This window comes from Schistocerca americana, chromosome 2 (assembly GCF_021461395.2).
Source record: "Schistocerca americana isolate TAMUIC-IGC-003095 chromosome 2, iqSchAmer2.1, whole genome shotgun sequence".
Taxonomy (NCBI): domain Eukaryota; kingdom Metazoa; phylum Arthropoda; class Insecta; order Orthoptera; family Acrididae; genus Schistocerca; species Schistocerca americana.
The window spans coordinates 821,658,769-821,678,630 of record NC_060120.1 but is presented as its reverse complement, the minus strand read 5'-3'; the positions used below and the strand labels follow the sequence as shown (position 1 = coordinate 821,678,630).

The window sequence follows — 19,862 nt, the reverse complement described above, 5'->3', positions numbered from 1 at the left end:
ATGAAGCTGGCTGACAAAATGAGAGTCCATTGTTTTAACCATTGTGCCACGGCACTCGATTCGAAGTGTCAGAATTAGAACTATAGTGCGACACAGGGTTTTAACTTGCTACTAATACTCGAACTGTCAGCAACTTTGGTCCTAACAATGCAGCAGATGTCGAATTCATATACTCGTAAAGGACAAAATAGTGTCTTAAGCATCAATAGACGTCTGATGACAGATACTCAGGGAAAAAATATGAACAATACCTTTGCTCTGCAGCGGCTAGTGATAGTGAAAGTCAGTCTAGGACAGAAATGTCGTATTTCATTTGACCTTGGTAAAAATATGTGGCCAATAAAAAAGCGCTGTCCTGGACAACTTACGCAGCTGCTGTTCCCGATTTCGCGCGGCTTCTTCCATCTTTGCCTCAAGCTCTTCAATCTCCGCTTCCAGTTTCCTGAAACAATTTGTTTCCTGTTTATGTGTTTTGAAATTTAGAAGCTATTAGCAATAGCGACAGTTATGTTATAAATATTATGCAGCCTGGAGAGAGAAAAGCTATAGGGACAAATTAGACCTACTTACTGAGGATACAGATAGTAAGATACAATATTTCTATTGATAAGTGATACCATTTGGACGTAGCACCATTGCGACGACGCATGCATCATTACAGTGATAAAAGAGTTCTATGTAAATACAACCATCGACAGCAGACAGATTTAAACTTTGAACTCTGCGCTTTCTACTCAGAGGTATCTGGAATGTAAGTAATACACAGAGGTTACACAGCAGGAATTAGGACAAAGAGCATTGGTTGCCAGTGTGTCTAAAGAATGAGCTACGATTTTACTTTAAAAGACTTTGATAAATGGCAGGTGCAGATAACTAGGAGATAGAGAATGAGTTTGACGGAAAAGTCGACGCTTCTCACAAGTTAAGATGTAGCCGATATTAGTATCTTTCGAGGGTAGACGAATGGCGATAGAAATGTTTTTCAAAGTCGATGAATGTCTACATCTCATCCAGATAAGCAGATGATGGGATGAAAAATGAAGGATAGAAAGTATTGGATGGGAAATGCATAAGATGAAAAAATCAGACGTAGTTGAGAGTTTTAAAGGGAACGTTAGGAACGATTGACTGAGACAGAACAAAGATGTACAGTAAAAGATGAATGGGTAGCTATCAACGATGAATTAGAGACAGCATCATACGAACAACTAGGTAATGCTGAAGGTTAGATGGGTAAATCGGATAACAAATGAAGATCTACTGATGTGAGTTCTGAGATTTGATTGACGAAAGAAGAAAATACTAACGTGCAGAAAATGAAGTAGGGAGAAGGGGAATGCAGACACCTAAAAATGAGACTGAGTGTGGGTGCAAAATATAAAACCTAGAATGGCTAGAAAGGAAATGCAAAGCTGTGGACAGCTACAGAAAAGGTAGATGCCACATGCAAGAAAATTAAAGAAACATTTGGAGAAAAGAGAAGCTGAATGAACATCAAGAACTCACATGGCAAGCCAGTCCAAAGCGAGGAATGGCTCAAATGGCTCTTAGCACTATGGGACTTAACTTCTTTGGTCATCAGTCCCCTAGAACGTAGAACTACTTAAACCTAACTAACCGAAGGACATCACACACATCCATGCCCGAGGCAGGATTCGAACCTGCGACCGTAGCGGTCGCGCGGTTCCAGACTGTAGCGCCTAGAACCGCATGGCCACTGCTGCCGGCAAAGCGAGGAATGGAAGACGGACATGTGGAAGTTATATACAACAGTATACTGGGAAGAGAATAGGAAGTGGTTGAGGATAAGATGGGGGATGTGATACTGGGGATATCTCCTTTTCATACGCAGGCTCCTATTCTGAAAAAATTGCTGATGACTGTAGGAAGGCTAAAAAACAAGTAGAATTTCATACGAAAAATTGATTTGGACTATGTTTACGTCGCACCATGGATGAAAGGTCAGATAATTGCAATCTATCAGGTGTTTATAAAATCAAATATGGATCTTGCGATAATTTTTATGTTGGTCAGGTGCAAAGGGAGTTTAAAGTGAGATTTAGAGCGCATAATCACGCTAGTGCTCTGGGTTGTCATTAGAAGGAAAATCATCACCATCTACTTTCGATGGACAACAGCTTAAGCATAATGTATTTTGAGCCGAAAGAAAAAATTTTAGACATTCTTGAGGAATTAAAAATATGTGCCCATCGGCGTTTAGCCCTGAACAGCATTATTAACGAACAAGTTGCTTGTATTAGACAGCAGTTTTTCAATATTTTCGATGGTTCATCACAACAGAAAGGTGAAAAAATACTCTTCTTCCTTTTGTCCGTGTATCACAATTCTACGATGTCCAAAGAATTTTATTTCATAAGGAAAATAATATCTTATGACACTTGAATATCTTGTGTTTTAATTAGTTTTAGCTGGTTTTTAATAATTATTAATTTTGATTGTTATTACTACTGCTTGTGTTTGTGTTTGTGTATTTGTTGGCATGAAAAGTATGACTTATTCTACATTTTACATATATTTTTCTATCTTGAGATCAAATATCCTTTCGAGTTGCAACAGTAATTAAAAACCTATAACAGTAATTTCATATGTAGGAACCGACTTAGTTCAGTGAGTATGAGGAGAGTTTGCAGTAGACAACGCAACTTTAGTTTGTCACATTTCGTTTTGTATTACGGGTTTGGAAAAACAAACATTGATTAAGATAATACAGTTGCTCACGTCTCCACACGTACGTATGCTAGAACCTATACGCTTAAGCTATCTAGCGTTAACGAGCTTACCTGTGCGGAGTTTTAGCCGCCACATTCAGTCGTCTAAAAGTAGTGTGCAAGCGAGGTTACAACAGTCCCCCTATGAATATCATGTATCTTCATGATGTGCTTATTAGCAATTGACAACGGTTTTAAAGCATTGCATTCACTTTGTTCTCAATGTTATGAACTCTTTGGGAAGTGTCTGTAATGTAACTTAAGCTCTTTTATACATATATTTCATATTTAATACGCTTCTGTTACTTTTTTCCAGCAGCTCATCTGTAAATGGGCAGCATCCTAAACGCATAATGGAAATATAAAAAGGTTCTAGGAACATCAAATGTCATTTATTGCCCAACCTACCAGCTGTTTTAAATTCTTTTAATAATTTTAATAAGCCGTAATTGCAACATACCAAACGAATTATCTACAGAAGAACGGAACGCTGACAAAAGATGGGAGGGGAACAACCAGAGTGAGTTCCTGAACAGTGTAAGAAGACACAAGGCAGTACTGATCCTGCGACGTGTCTTGGAAGACGGATTGAAGAAAGATAAACCTGCGGTTAGAGCATTTATAAACTTAGAAAAACCTTTTGACGATTTGGGGAATACACTTTTGGAATTATAAAATTGTTAAGGATAAAATACGGGAAGTGTGTGTTATTTAACAATGTGCAGAAGCCTGACTGCAGTTCTAAGATCGAAGGACCTGAAAGAAAGGCACTAGTTGAGAGGGAAGTGAGACAGGGTTCTATCCTGCTACTAGTACTATTCAAAGTATGTATACAGCAGTAAAGGAAATTCAGGAAAAATTTGAAAAAATGGATTTAAGGTAAGAGAGAAGAAATGGGAAACTGAAAGTTTTGTTTAGTCAGTGTGAGAATGTTACAGAAATGCTAAACGAACTGCTGTGAGAGACTCTACAAGAAAGACGTTGTACATCGCGTAAGCTCTAGTCACAAAACACCGAGAGAACTCGTTCCTAAACGAGTCAGCGATAACTTCATTTCATACAGCAAACATCGCGACTGATGACTGCTGCAGAAAATTTAGAGTATATTTTAGCTTATACGGATGGATACCGACAATCATTCTTCCCATGTGCCACTCGTGAAGGAAATAGGGATGGGACAAAATGAATCTGGCACAGTATGTATCCTCTACCATTCACTGTACAATAGCTCAAGGAGTACAGGTGCAGATTCAGAAATAGACATCAGAAAAATATGCCGCACTGGTACAAGGATGTGAAAAATTATAAAGCAGTCTGGCGTTTCTCATCCAATCAGTGGTACTGTGACGTGACGTTATACTGGATGTCCCAGGAGGAATAGTCAGTGTTCAAGGATATGAGAGAAACTATCATTCGAAGCAAAATGTCCAGTAAACATGAGCTCTAAAACGCCTACCTTAAGAGCTAAGAGCACTTGTTCAGTAGAAGAGATGTGTTGCACAGTGGAAAGTGGGAAGCCCTTGAGCTCGTCTCTTTTCATTTAGTTTTCTTCAAATTGCGACTGTAGGGGAATTGAGTTAGTTAGATTACAGTGAGTGCATGGTCTGATTTCATTTCCTCTTTTAAATATTCTGCTATCAAAGATGGTAGCGGCGATATCGGTTTGGTTTTATGTGTGAGCTTTGAAAGTAAGGAGTATTGAGAATATCAGACAAGTGACTTTTATCGAGGCTTAGCGAAATGATCTCCGGGAACCCCAGGGGAAGCAGGCTTTGCAGAATTATAGGGGAGGAGAACACCAGGTAAAGACACCTCGCCTAGTTAAGGAGAAAGTCGCTTCTGCCAGCGGTGTGCTGGTGCACGGGCTATTGTGCAGTTTACAGCACAGGTCCAATGTGGGCATCCGACATAATAGCATTCATTTGGTGGGACGGAATTCTGGGAGCGCGTGGTAGGGGCTAGTATCATGTTAACAGAAATGCTCCAGCAGATGAACAGTATTCCAAAGAAACATGGCAAAACAGCTCTGACATGAAATTTCCTGGCAGATTAAAGCGGTGTGCCGGACCGAGAGTCGAAATCGAGACCTTTGCCTTTCGCAAGCATGTACTCTGCCAACTGAATTAGTCAAGCACGACTCATGACCCGTTCTCACAGCTTTACCTCCCACAGTACCTCGTTTCCTGCTTTTCAAACATCACAGAATTTCTCCAGCGAAGCTTCCATGAAGTTCCTGTAAGTTTCACTGGAGAGCTTGTGTGAAGTTTGGGACGTAGGAGACGAGGAACTGGCAAAGTAAAGCAATGAGGACGGGTCGTGAGTCATCCTTAGGTAGCTCAGTTGGTATACCACTTGCCCACAACAGGCAAAGGTCTCGGGTTTAGTCTCAGTTTTATTCTGCCAGGAAGTTTCAGATCAGTGGACACTCTGCTGCAGAGTGACAATTTCGTTCTGCCACCTCCGACCTACTAAAGATTCAGACGTTGCAGCAGAGTCGGCGACTTGCCTTGTGGACAGTTTTTTTAATATTCCTCAGGAGGTCAGCTGGTGGTCGTGAGAGTACCGGTTAGTGCGATATAGAGACGTCAGAAGGTGCAACACTTACGGGAAGATTTCTTTGGAAGAGGGGAGAATATTCAATCATCGGCTTGTTGATGTTTCACATTTTTTTGGTAGGATATTTTGTTAAAGAAGCAGTTAAGTCACTGGTGCGTTATAGTAAATTCTGAGAGAATTGTTGATCGTATTTTATTGGCTAGAAGGAAGGAACAAGCAGCTGTTTGTGGACTTAAAAGGTAAGGACTTCGTCGTGGAACTTGGAGGTGAACAGATCAGCGCTCTGCAGGTAGCTCGTTCAGCCGGCGGAGCCGTGTGTGGTCCAGTGCTGGAGTCCTCAGTTGAACGACCGTAGCGTCGATTAGTTGACAGCAAGACACGAAGTCTCCACTCTGCACATATTAGCCCAAAGATTACGGTGAACATCGCTTGTAGCTCCGGCATATTAGGGCGAACAAGAGTTATTAGTTCAGATTCATGACAGGTTTCACTGTCTCATGTTCATCGGTATATCCTCAGATTTTGGGATTCTTCAGTTCTTGATTCAGACCAACAGTCACTGTAATCATGACACAGTCAAGTTGCGATATATTTCAGTGTCAGATGCGAGACTGCTAAGCAACTCCACGCTGTCGAGTAACTCTGTCATCTGATAGTGTTAGTTTTAGAATTCAAATCAGAAAGTATGTCATTATAACGTAGAAAATTTCATCATTGCTTTGAATGCTACATGATTCAAAATATTTTTAGCAGTAAACCATAGAGGGCATTTAAATCTTGAGTTTATAATCACATTCAAACCTTTTCAGTGACCTAGAGATTCACTGCTGGGGTTAAAATACACTACTGGCCATTAAAATTGCTACACCACGAAGATGACGTGATACAGACGCGAAATTTAACCGACAGGAAGAAGATGCTGTTATACGCAAATGATTAGCTTTTCAGAGCATTCACACAAGGTTGGCGCCGGTGGCGACACCCACAGTGTGCTGACATGACGAAAGTTTCCAACCGATTTCTCATACACAAACAGCAGTTGACAGGAGTTGCCTGGTGAAACGTTGTTGTGATGCCTCGTGTAAGGAGGAGAAATGCGTACCATCACGTTTCCGACTTTGATAAAGGTCGGATTGTAGCCTATCGCGATTGCGGTTTATCGTATCGCGACATTGCTGCTCGCTTTGGTCGAGATCCAATGACTATTGGCAGACTATGCAATCGGTGGGTTCATGAGGCTAATACGGAACGCCGTGCTGGATCCCAACGGCCTCGTATCACTAGCAGTCGAGATCACAGGCATCTCATCCGCATTGCTGTAACGGATCGTGTAACCACGTCTGGATCCCTCAGTCAACAGATGGGGACAACAACCATCTGCACGAACAGTTCGACGACGTTAGCAACAGCATGAACTACCAGCTCGGAGACCATTGCTGCGGTTACCCTTGACGCTGCATCACAGACAGGAGCACCTGCGATGGTGTACTCAACGACGAACCTGGGTGCACGAATGGCAAAACGTCATTTTTTCGGATGAATCCAGGTTCGGTTTACAGCATCATGATGGTCGCATCCGTGTTTGGCGACATCGCAGTTAACGCACTTTGGAAGCGTGTATTCGTCATCGCCATACTGGCGTATCACCCGGCGTGATGGTATAGGGTGCCATTGGTTACACGTCTCGGTCACCTCTTGTTCTCATTGACAGCACTTTGAACAGTGGACGTTACATTTCAGATGTGTTACGACCCGTGGCTCGACCCTTCATTCGATCCCTTTGAAACCCTACATTTCAGCAGGATAATGCACGACCGCATGTTGCAGGACCTATACGGGCCTTTCTGGATACAGAAAATGTTCGACTGCTGCCCTGGCCAGCACATTCTCCAAATCTCTCACCAACTGAAAACGTCTGGTCAATGGTGGCCGAGCAACTGGCTCGTCACAATACGCCAGTCATTACTCTTGATGAACTGTGGTATCGAGTTGAAGCTGCATGGGCAGCTGTACCTGCACGCACCATCCAATCTCTGTTTGACTCAATGCCCAGGCGTATCAAGGCCGTTATTACGGCCAGAGGTGGTTGTTCTGGGTACTGATATCTCAGGATCTATGCACCCAAATAACGTGAAAATGTAATCACATATCAGTTTTAGTATAATATATTTGTCCAATGAATACCCGTTTATCATCTGCATTTCTTCTTGGTGTAGCAATTTTAATGGCCAGTAGTGTAATTTATAGCGTTAGTAAATCCGTTGCGTGTATTAAATTCATCCTTGAGTCCCAAGGGTTTGCCTGTTTTACAATTAATTCTGATTCAATTAAGTTCACTTACGCACACGGGTTTTTGCAACGTAGATGAACAAGTGCTCATACAGCTTATGCTACGCACTGCAGAGCTCATGTTTACTGGACACTTTTTCTTGTTTTGATCCATACTGCCACCTTTCAAAATATAGAATGCAAAGAGCTTGCTGTAGTAGAAATTTGGTTAACAGTATCGAAGACGAAGAAGTGCTCGTAGCTCTTAAGGTATGCGTTTGAGAGCCCATGTTTACAGGACTCTTTTGTGTGAAATGATCGCTTCTGTCATATCCCTGAATACTGACCATTCCTCCGGGGACACCCTGTATTCAATGAATTCCATACGTGGAAGGTCGTCACAGCGTAAGCGTCCGAAAAATATGACAATGGGAGAAGAGCAACAGAGCTTGACTTCTTCTTTTTTTAATGAAGCGAACAAAGGCTGAGTGAACGACTTCCGTTGATTGGTCGCTAAAGACGAACCTCAGATGCAGTCAGAAACCTAAAAGCGATGTTGAAGTAAAGCTATTCAAAAGACGATAGTAAATATGGTGTGCAAAGAGGCTTAGGTTCTGATGCGTGGTTGATCATTGTGAGGGGAAGACGATTGACTCTTTGTGATAAAAGATAGCACGTCGCCTAGCTGATCAGAGGAGAGCAGCTGGTTGTGAGATAAGGTACGAGTATAATGGCACTAGAAGAGCGGTGTCGGAACTCTTACCTGCAGACGTCTTCATTGTTCTTGAGCTTGTCCAGCAGGTCCATGTTCTCGTCGAGCAGCCGGTAGCTCCTCTCCGTCCGGACGGACTCGTTCCGGCACAGGCTGCCAATGGCCTTGCGGTCGCGATCGCTTTCACTGAAAACGCGTAATTACACTGAAAGTCTATAACGAACTGAACATTACTGAAGCAAAAACTAAACGCGAAACAGTGAAAGAAAAGAAAGTATTTGATATTTTGTTCCATTTTTTCTCTCATTATTAGACTCATTCAAATGGTTCAAATGGCTCTAAGCACTATGGAACTTAACATCTGAGGTCATCAGTCCCCTAGACTTAGAACTACTTAAACCTAACCAACCTAAGGACATCACACACATCTATGCCCAAGGCAGGATTCGAACCTGCTACCGTAGCAGCATCGCGATTCCGGACTGAAGCGCCTAGAAAAGCTCGGCTACAGGGGCCGACATTACACTCATTCTACCCCATAAATCAGCTCTGAAGGAGGGAAGATTCAGAGTTAAACTTGCATTTCAGATGAAGATTCGACAATTTACTTTTCAAATCCCTTTCATAAACGGAAATCTATTGAAACCTCCTGGCGATTAAAACTGTGTGCCGGACCGAGACTCGAACTCGGGACCCTTGCCCGTCGCGGGAAAGTGCTTTCTTTCAGGAGAGCTAGTTCGGGAGAGTTCGCAGGAGGGCTTCTGTAAAGTTTTGGAAAGTAGGAGACGAGGTACTGACAGAAGTAAAGCTGTGAGGACGGGGCGTGAGTCGTGCTTGGGCAGCTCAGATGGTCAGCCGGCACGGAGGCACAGCGTGTTGGGTCAGAGGGTTAGCTGCCCTCTGTAATAAAAAAACTGAGTTAATCGATCGACAACGAACTTAAACGGATGTCTTACGACGTCCGCCGCGAGCAGATGCAACGAACAAAAACGAACAAAATGAGATTTGGAAAAAAAGTTGGTAAGGCACTTGCTCGCCAAAGGCAAAGGTCCCGAGTCCGAGTCTCGGTCCGGCACACAGTTTTAATTTGCCAGGAAGTTTCAGATCAGCGCACACTCCGCTGCAGAGTGAAAATCTCATTCTGGAAACATCCCGCAGGCTGCGGCTAAGACATGTCTCCGCAATATCCTTTCTTTCAGGAGTGCTAGTTCTGCAAGGTTCGCAGGAGAGCTTCTGTAAAGTTTGGAAAGTAGGAGACGAGGTACTGGCAGACGTAAAGCAGTGAGGACGGGGCGTGAGTCGTGCTTGGGCAGCTCAGATGGTAGAGCACTTGCCCGCGAGGGGCAAGGGTCCCGAGTTCGAGTCTCGGTCCGGCACACAGTTTTAATCTGCCAGGAGGTTTCGTATCAGCGCACACTCCGCTGCAGAGTGAAAATCTCATTCCCGAAATCTATTCAAAATGCCTCTGAGCACTATGCGACTTAATTTCTGAGGTCATCAGTCGCCTATAACTTAGAACTAATTAAACCTAACTAACCTAAGGACATCACACACATCCATGCCCGAGGCAGGATTCGAACCTGCGACCGTAGCAGTGGCCCGGTTCCAGACTGTAGGGCCTAGAACCGCACGGCCACTCTGGCCGGCCCGAAATCTATTGATTTCATAGAAGTATTAGCAACTGGAAACGAATAGGCTCATTTACAAGCATTTATCCAGTTTTGTTTCGTCTCATTGTTCTTAGGAAGTACATGAGACTTCCTTCCTAATTTTTACGTTGCCTGTAGTGGTTAATACATCTCACGACGACACAGAACACCACTATTTTTCAGTGAAACACATTCAAAACGTACTCTCAGAAACCCTCATTACACTGATAATAGTAGCGTAACCCTGTATTTACTCGTCAACCACCCACACGAAGTTACATTCACGTAAACGACCCTGTAATCACTCAAAAACGCAATGACCATACCGTGGGTTATGGCAGTGGCGAGCTACTTAGCGGTGGTACGGTAGGTTGTGAAGTGTGTCATAGGTTGCTAAAGCGCATACATCCTGTGGTCCCTACCGTGTATTCTAGTAAACGCGGTGCTTACTGTTTCGGCACAGGGCAAAATAGCAGTCCACGGCACACGAGAATCACTTCGTAATGACTACTGTATGCAGAAATACTGTGTTCTTGGCTCTCTAATGTTGGCTGCTACCTGCCACAAAACAGTCACGGTCTTAAGTATACCCGTCTCTGCTGATCCAGAACTAGGAAGCCCGGCTCAGGACGTCGTGACAAATATAATACTGTTTGCGAAAACTGGAAAACCAAAAAGGAAGCGATGCTATAACTAACTTTATTTCACAGATTAAGGGCATAACAGTACACAAATGATTAGTATTACAGAACTTTATATACTCTCTGATCATGAGAATTCAGTACAGTGTGAAGCTGCAACGTGCTGCAACCAGAGCCTCTAGACGTCGTAGCATGGAATGAAAATGGCCTCGATATGCTGCTGGGGAACGCCAACTCCATGAGGTGCGTCCGAAGAACACCGGCAGTGGTAGCAGAAGGTCCAGAACGAACACTTTGCCACGAGACCACATCAAAGATATACTCCATGGGTGATGTGTCAGGCAAACTTGCAGACCAGAGGATCAGCGGTAGCCACTATTATTCGAAGAAGACTTGCACATTTCTTGCCGCACGTGGCCACTGAAATATGGCATGTCGAGCTGCGTGCAGGATGGACATAGCCTCGGCCTCTAAGACGTCCCTGATGTAGCGGTTGCTGTTCAGACTGCCTCTCAGTATGAGGAGGCGAGACCATAGGTTGCAGTCAATGGCACGTCAAATCGTTACATCTCGCGTGTGTTAGCTGTGTCGTTCAAAAATGCAGTCTGCCCGATAGTTATCACCATGGTAGCGGCTAACACGTCCGCAGCTCTTGCGGTAGCGTTGTCGCTTCCCGCGCACGGGGGCCTGGGTTCGATTCCCGGCGGGGTCAGGGATTTTTCCTGCCTCGAGATGACTGGGTGTTGTTGTGTCGTCTTCATCATCGTCATTCATCCCCATTATGGACGGAGGAAGGCAATGGCAAACCACCTCCTCTAGGACCTTGCCTAGTATGGCAGTGCGGGTCTCCCGCATCGTCTCCTACGCTCTTCGGAGTATGGGACCTCATCATCAACGACTAACACGCATGCTGCCACCACTGTAGGACAAATTGAGGGGGGTGCTCGTCCGAAGATTACATTTTATTACTCAGCACGCATTATGGCGTTCACATGCTCACGGCTGTCTGAGGTATTGGTGGCGTTCAGACACTGGAACCCGACGCAATATATCGATACCATCGTCCAGTCCTCGGCAGAAGGCGTCGAATTGTCGGCTCGGACAGGTCCATACCCGTTGCATTGCTCCACTGTCGAGTCCACACTGTGGAGCATGTTGTTCTATCTGTGACAGCCACATTACGTTGTCTAGTATCTGCTCATCACTGTGCTTGACCCTCTTCAATCCTCTGGTTCTCCACAAGCATCACTATCCTAGCAGCGAGTTCTATACGACCTGCAATGTTATGTTACAACAAACCCAGACATCAATCATTTTGTCATATTTTAATGTACTCAGTTGTTCGCCCCCGGTAGCTGAGTGGTCAGCGCGACATAATGTCAATCCTAAGGAACCGGGTTAGACTCCCGGCTGGGTCGGAGTTTTTCTATGCTCAGGGGTTCCCGACGGGAGGCCCTAGTCACACGACACTTATTTTACTCACTCAGTTGCTGATATTGCCCCTTTTGACGTCGTCTAAGCATAGTGGCACTCGCTTGCACGTTCCCAACTCGTATGGAGGCTCTGCGCCACCTAATCTTGGCGTAACGCTGACCTGTCTGCACGTAAACTAGAGGACGCTGCTGGGCCAAGGTGGATGCCATCTCTATTCTATTCTATCGCTTGAGCCTTGTTCCGCAGTTACGCAGGGTCAGCCATCCTTAATCGGATTTGGCAGGTTAATGGTTAAGGGGTGGCTGGATGCCCTTCCTGCCGCCACTCCGTACCTCCCAGGATGGAATTAGTGTACCCCAACTGTGTGCGTCGAGTGTAATCCATGGAATAGTGCGAATGTGTTCAGATGTCTGCGAGCCATGTAACTAGGGCGGAACATGGGGACCAACCCGGTATTCACCTAGCGGGATGTGGAAAACCACCTAAAAACCACATCCATGCTGGCCAGCACATCGGCCCTCGTCGTTAATCCGCCCCGGGGCCGGCGCGCCTACCCGAGTTCAGGAAGCAGCGCGTTAGCGCTCTCGGCTACCCTGGCGGGGTAGGTGGATGCTGCTATCTCTTTTGAGTCTTTATCATTTATTAAAGTTCCGCTGTTCTCTACAGCCTCCGATTTTGGAGTGATTCATACCACTCGTTCTGGGTGTTGCTATTTCCAGAAACAGCAGTGCAATGAATGGTTAAACATTAAGAGAAATTCGACAAACGAGCGAGTGCCTCACCTTCCTCTGGGTTCCATGGGTCTATCTGACAGTAACAAAAACGTCGCGGCCTGAAGTCTACCCAGTTTCGCCTATACAGAACTAGGAAGCACCACCTCAACACGTCGTGAAAGGCAGTGAGTGTTTAATCATTTGGGATAACTTGAGCGGGTGACTGACCTGCCGCTGGAGTCTATGAGCCTGGTGACCTCGCGGGGCGCGTAGCAGTAGATGGGGGTGTGGCCCAGCACGGCGGGCGCAGCGGCCAGAGGGCTGGCCGTCTCGACCACTTCGTCCTCCACGTCCACGATCACTGCAGAAGGGCCGTCCTCCGCGTCCTCGCCCTCAGCGTCCTCCAGCGCGTCCGTGCGCAGGCGCGGCTCCGACACTGCCCGTCCATCTGACACCCAAAAGAATTCAGGAAGTCACCATCTGCAAACTCAGAAACGTACAGGACGTATATCTAGTCAATGCGGACGACCCTGATAAATATTTTCCGCAGATCCTCTCAGTTCCCGCTAGAATAAAACAAATATGTTCTAGTGTGTCAGGTGCTGTTGCGAAAAAAATATTTATCGCTGCTGTGGCCTTCAGTCCGAGTGGTGAAAAAACTTTTTATCGCTGCTGTGGTCTTCAGTCCGAAGACTGGTTTGATGCAGCTCTCCAAGCTACATTATCCTGTGGCAAGCCGCTGGATCTCCGAATAACTACTGCAACGTGCATCTTTTTAACCTGCTTACTGTATTCGTCCCTTGGTCTCCCTCTCCAATTTTATACCGCACGCTCCCCTCCAGTACTAAAGTGACAATTCCTTGATGTTTCAGAATGTGTCCTATCAACCGATCCTTTCTTTTAGTCAATGCCGGCCGCGGTGGCCGTGCGGTTTAGGCGCTGCAGTCCGGAACCGAAAGACTGCGACGGTCGCAGGTTCGAATCCTGCCTCGGGCATGGATGTGTGTGATGTCCTTAGGTTAGTTAGGTTTAAGTAGTTCTAAGTTCTAGGGGACTGATGACCTAAGATGTTAAGTCCCATAGTGCTCAGAGCCATTTGAACCTTTTAGTCAAGTTATGCAACAATTATCTTTTCGCTCCAATTTTATTCATCTCTTCTGTTCTGACGTCACATCAAGCACCGGCACGTCTGCCTGGAACGTTACAGCAGAATGGTGTTTGGTTCAAATGGCTCTGAGCACTACGGGACTTAACATCTGAGGTCATCAGTCCCTTAGAACTTAGAACTACTTAAACCTAAGGACATCACACACATCCACGCTCGAGGCAGTATTCGAACCTGCGACCGTAGCGGTCACGCGGTTCCAGACTGAAGCGCCTAGAACCGCTCGGCTACAACGGCCGGCAGAATGGTGTTTACATGTCAATGGCACGTTAGATGGGTACGCCGTATTCGACGAATATTTACTGTTTGCACGATATACGAGAGAGAATTGTCAGAGCATGTGCTTCGATAAGTGCCGAAGTGACAAGGAATACCACTCAATCCATGACAGGAAAATTGCAGCACCGTATTGATACCAATGGTCATCACTTCGAACATGTTCTCTAAATGGACGTTCATACCACCTTTTTGACCTTCGTTGACTTTCAAAGACCTTACTGTTACACATCATTGGATTCGTCTCAGTAGCCGTTACCAGAAAATAAGTACCAAACTGTAGTATCCCATTAAAAAAAAAAAAAAACTAAGTTGACCCTCGTATTTCTGACGCGACACCACCTAGCAACAAAAAACCAATGTGATACTATGGCCCTCGTTGTCTGATACAACTTTTGTCCCACAAACTTTTCAGCTACTATCATACTTTTGGAGTTATTATAGGTGGCAATAGTTAATGACTCACCCTGTATATTGTCATTCGTTGAAAATTAAGGTTTAACGTCCCGTGGAAGACAATGTCAGTGTCGGAAAGAAGCACAGATCTGGGAAGGATAGATCAGGACGTCATCCGTGTTCTTTACAGCGGGACAATCAGAGAATTTACTTTAATCGATTTGGGGAACCAAGGGAAACACACATCTGCGTGGCCAGACGGGGATTTTAACTGACATCTTCTTACATGTTCCATCAGTGTTTTATTGCTGTGTTATGCAGCTCGCTGTCATTCGTTCAGTCCCATATTGTGAATTTTCTCGATGTTATCTGAAGAATGTCTATGCTTGAAGGGAGCGATCAGTACTGGAAAATCAAGAAGACTTTTCTTCAGCGATAAACCATCTCCAAACATGACTCATTGGTAGGAACCTCACACTTACACTGACTTTCAATATACAGCGTGTAACAGGTGGAAGTGCAGATATTTTTATAATTGATACCTTAATATGTACACATATCAGTGTGTTTATTTTTTCTCTGCTTCGAATGGTCTTCCTATAAGCACCCCACATGATTTACTACCTGATGTTTTCTGCATGACCATACATGCAGCACTAAGTGGACTACCCCCGGCAAACTACCCGCTGTTCAGGGAGAAAATAACACTAATGGCTTGCCCTTGCCAGAGGTACTTGGAGGTACTAACTAGCCTAAAAACATGTGACTTGTAATAGCTATAATTATCAGCCTAGAAATGAAGTAAATACTCATGTATTGTTTTTAAGCGCACCATCCTCAGTCATCTGTAGAAACAGCTCCAATTATATCAGTTACACCCTTGACATAGTCTGAGGCCAGGAATCAAAATGCTTTTTCTCAATTTTTATACAAGGCTTTTGAATCTTACAGATAAATCGAAACCAGTTTAGCAACTGTGATATTTTATGCTAATATTTTACAGTAAAGTCATTTGTTAAATAATTTTATTTATTGTTTACAAATTAACACATACAATCGTAGTGCTTTATGAAAAGTCATATAAACAAACCAATTCCCCAAATCAGGTTCACCCTTGAAACAGGTTATTGCGCAAATAGCACCAATGTTATAGAGCTAAGCTTAAAGTGCAAAATGTAAGGACGAAGGTAACTTTCGCATCATGTGTTACTGCCAAGTAACATAGCTCGATGAAACTTGGACCGTACATAGGAAGAAATAATATAGTACAGAAGATAACTAAAAGAAATACGCAGTGAGTAGAAGAGGAATGACATTTTTATTCAAAGGTAATAATTACGCCGAAGTCACCGTGATTCACGACGGTCTCCTGGAAATTATAAAAGGCGGGACATGGTTCTTTATAGGGTGTGTGATCACCATGGGTGACAAGGCATGCTCTGCAACGAACTCCCGTGCTGGTCATAAGGTTGGTTCTTGTGGTAGGGCGTTCTATTCCTCCACTAGTGCATGTGATGACAGCTGGATGTTAGTTGGTGCATGTGGATGTCATGCCACACATGCCCCCAACGCATCTTATGTTTTCCCCATGGGATTTAAGTTGGGGGAATGGACAGGCCAGTTCATTCGCTGAACATCCTCTCATTCCAATAGCTCCTCCAGCTGTCCTGTTCGGTGCGGTCGCGCATTGTCTTCCATAAAAATGAAGTCAGGCCCAAAAACACCCCTCAGGAGACGCACATGGTGAAGGAGTACTCATCATAATAACGTTGACTGGTGAGTGTACTGTGTTCAGAGCTTTGGAGGTCAGTACCCCCCCCCCCCCCCCCCCGCATGCAACATTATGGCCCCCCACATCATAACCTCTGGATCGTCAAAACGATCATGATCGTCAGTATTACTGGATGCATTACGTGTTCCCACCTCTCGCCACAGGACGGTAGGTCTAGTATTGTCAGACATGATCATTTTGGCAGCTCAGCTCTTATGTTGTGGGAAGCCATAATCTTGCATGGGCGTAATGACCTCCAAAGCTTTGACCACGGTACCCTTACTGGTCAACGCTATTATGACACTGTAATCCTTCCCCAGGTGCCTCCTTTTAGGCGTGTTTGGCGTGTTTGGCGACCGAATGGAACAGCGCGGGTGGAGGGTATCTTGGAACGAACGGGTACTCAGCAAATGGACTGACTTGCCCATTTACCCAACTATAAACAGCGTGGAGCATGTGTGGGATGGATTGCAGCACGTCCACACGCACAAGCGACCATCCAGCAGTTGACAGTTGCACGGATGGTGGAATGGAATGCCCTGCCACAGGAGCTGTAGCAGTTCTTTGTATGGGTGGTCCAAGTTTCATCGATCTATATTACTTGGCAGTGACACATAATGCGAAAGCTATGTCCTGCCTTAAGTTTTGCACACCAGTGTATCTTCGATGTCACTGACATCCGTATTACAGCGGTAGTAGAGTCACCTTTCCTACACACTTTTGTATTGTCTGATGATGTAATACTGGCAACTGAAACTGCACTGCATTCAAGGCGACATGAAGCAAACGTCACGATGGCATACTTGGATATGCAGATGACTAGCATTTCAGCGTAACCAAGCTAGGTGGAAGGTGTAATGCCATCTACATTCTATGGATAAGGAAATAATACTCAGCGGCATTTTTATTCATAAATCGCTTTTGAATGTTGTTTGTTACACCTCATGTGAGAAGGAGATATGTCTATAGCACCTTTTGGAATCTGGCAGCGACATAACATGATCTATCGGGACTGTGGTTTATCACTCCGTGACATTAATGTTTGCGTTGATTGGAATCCCATCCAATTGTGGAATCGATGACACATTACTCGTTCGGCAGTGCAGGATCCATAGGGATGTCACGCACATTGAGTCAGGAAATGGACTCATTTGCAGCAAGACGAGCATCCACATGGAGGGTGCGATCACGTCCGGATCATCACGGAATGCCAGCACCGTGCCCTTTGTTGCGGCTCCAACAATGCGACAACAGAGACAAAGGCGCGCCGACAGTGGTTCGTCTAACGACAAAACTGGACACAGGAATGGTACCACGTAATCTTCTCAGACCAGTCACAATTCTCAGTTCAGATCGTGATGAGAGTATCGGTGTGGCAGCTCCAAGGAGAGCAAACGTTGTCAGATTACACTCGACATCACCATAGGCGCCAAGCGGGTGGTGGAATGGTATGGGGTGTGATTGGGTATACTACACGCTCACCTCTGATTAGCATAGCCGGAAATGTGAACAGCAGCTGTTAAATTTCTAATTTGTTGAGACTGGTGGCTGAGCCGTATCTTGGAAGACTACGTGACATTATCTTTCAACAAAGTGGCACAAGAACGCATTTGACTCTTCATGTTCTGACCTACCTCGACACTATACACAGAGGGCGTTCAACTGTAGCCCTGGCCCTCACATCGTCCACACGTCCACTGAAAGCATCCTGTCATACGTTGTCATGAGACACCAACAAAGCTTCTCAGTTTTGGCACAGAGTTGAAGCCAGATAGAATGATACAGCCATGTTTGTCATCCAAGCCCATTTCTGTGGTATTACATATTGATACAATGACAATGGAATTGCAAATTTCCATCAGACTGGAATACTCTCTTTCAAATTCTGAAGGTAGCAGGGGTAAAATACAGGGAGCGAAAGGCTATTTACAATTTGTACAGAAACCAGATGGCAGTTATAAGAGTCGAGGGACATGAAAGGGAAGCAGTGGTTGGGAAGGGAGTGAGACAGGATTGTAGTCTCTCCCCGATGCTATTCCATCTGTATATTGAGCAAGCACTAAAGGAAACAAAAGAAAAATTCGGAGTAGGTATTAAAATCCATGGAGAAGAAATAAAAACTTTAAGGTTCGCCGATGACATTGTAATTCTGTCAGAGATACCAAAGGACTTGGAAGAGCAGTTGAACGGAATGGATAGTGTCTTGAAAGGAGGTTATAAGATGAACATCAACAAAAGCAAAACGAGGATAATGGAATGTAGTCGAATTAGGTCGGGTGATGCTGAGGGAATTAGATTAGGAAATGAGACACTTAAAGTAGTAAAGGAGTTTTGCTATTTGGGGAGCAAAATAACTAATGATGGTCGAAGTGGTATAAAATGTAGACTGGCAATGGCATGGAAAGCGTTTCTGAAGAAGAGAAATTTGTTAGCATTGAGTATAGATTTTAGTGTCAGGAAGTCATTTCTGAAAGTATTTGTATGGAGTGTAGCCATGTATGGAAGTGAAACACGGACGATAAATAATTTGGGCAAAAAGAGAATAGAAGCTTTCGAAATGTGGTGCTACAGAAGAATGCTGAAGATTAGATGGGTAGATCACATAACTAATGAGGAAGTATTGAATAGGATTGGGAAGAAGAGAAGTTTGTGGCACAACTCGACCAGAAGAAGGGATCCGTTGGTAGGACATGTTCTGAGGCATCAAGGGCTCACCAATTTAGTATTGGAGGGCAGCGTGGAGGGTAAAAATCGTAGAGGGAGACCAAGAGATGAATACACTAAGCAGATTCAGAAGGATGTAGGTTGCGGTAGGTACTGGGAGATGAAGAAGCTTGCACAGGATAGAGTAGCATGGAGAGCTGCATCAAACCAGTCTCAGGACTGAAGACCACAACAACAACAACATCAGATGCCAACAGCAGTCTTGCGGGATCCGGGGGACCCAGTGCTGCACTCCTACTGAGCCACGCCTCCAGCAGTCCTGGACAATGGGCGCCCTTTGTTACCGCAATATGGCATGGGCGGTGGCAGCCAGAAGGCCCACTCGCACTTGGTCGACTCTTCCCTATGACACCATCATTCTTCCTTAATTTAGGGAGCCTAATTCTTGTCGAGATTGATAGCAGGACTTTACTGCTTGCTGCATTATTTGTGATGAGTCTTTGTGCACTTGGAAAAATACAAGTTAAGAAAATCTTCTGTTCATTGTGTTTTTTTTTTTTTTGATAATAATTTCTGCTTCCCTAAGACGACAATTGGGCAACGGCCTTGCCGCAGTGGATACACCGGTTCCCGTGAGATCACCGAAGTTAAGCGCTGTCGGGCGTGGTCGGCACTTGGATGGGTGACCATCTGGGCCACCATGCGTTGTTGCCATTTTTCGGGGTGCACTCAGCTTCGTGATGCCAATTGAGGAGCTACTCGACCGAACAGTAGCGGCTTCGGTCAAGAATACCATCTTAACGCTAAGGAGAGCAGTGTGCTGACACCACAGTCGGATGGTCGCGGTAGGCCACTCGTGGCCTGAAGACGGAGTGAGTGCTACGACGA

At 44.9% G+C, this 19,862-nt stretch overlaps 1 protein-coding gene and 1 pseudogene across 1 annotated transcript in view; one reads left to right on the top strand and one right to left on the bottom strand.

The window, feature by feature from the left end:
* The window catches only part of LOC124594459, a gene marked incomplete at its 3' end in the record, with an annotated part of 417,657 nt that overhangs the window by 106,234 nt on the left and 291,561 nt on the right, over positions 1 to 19,862 (bottom strand). The window contains exons 10-12 of the mRNA XM_047132834.1: positions 12,931 to 13,150; positions 8,317 to 8,445; positions 369 to 442 (exon numbers count right to left, since the gene is read on the bottom strand). Coding sequence (XP_046988790.1) covers positions 369 to 442; positions 8,317 to 8,445; positions 12,931 to 13,150 — 423 coding nt within the window. The remainder of the gene's footprint in view (positions 1 to 368; positions 443 to 8,316; positions 8,446 to 12,930; positions 13,151 to 19,862) is intronic.
* Positions 19,571 to 19,688, top strand: LOC124597417 (annotated as a pseudogene).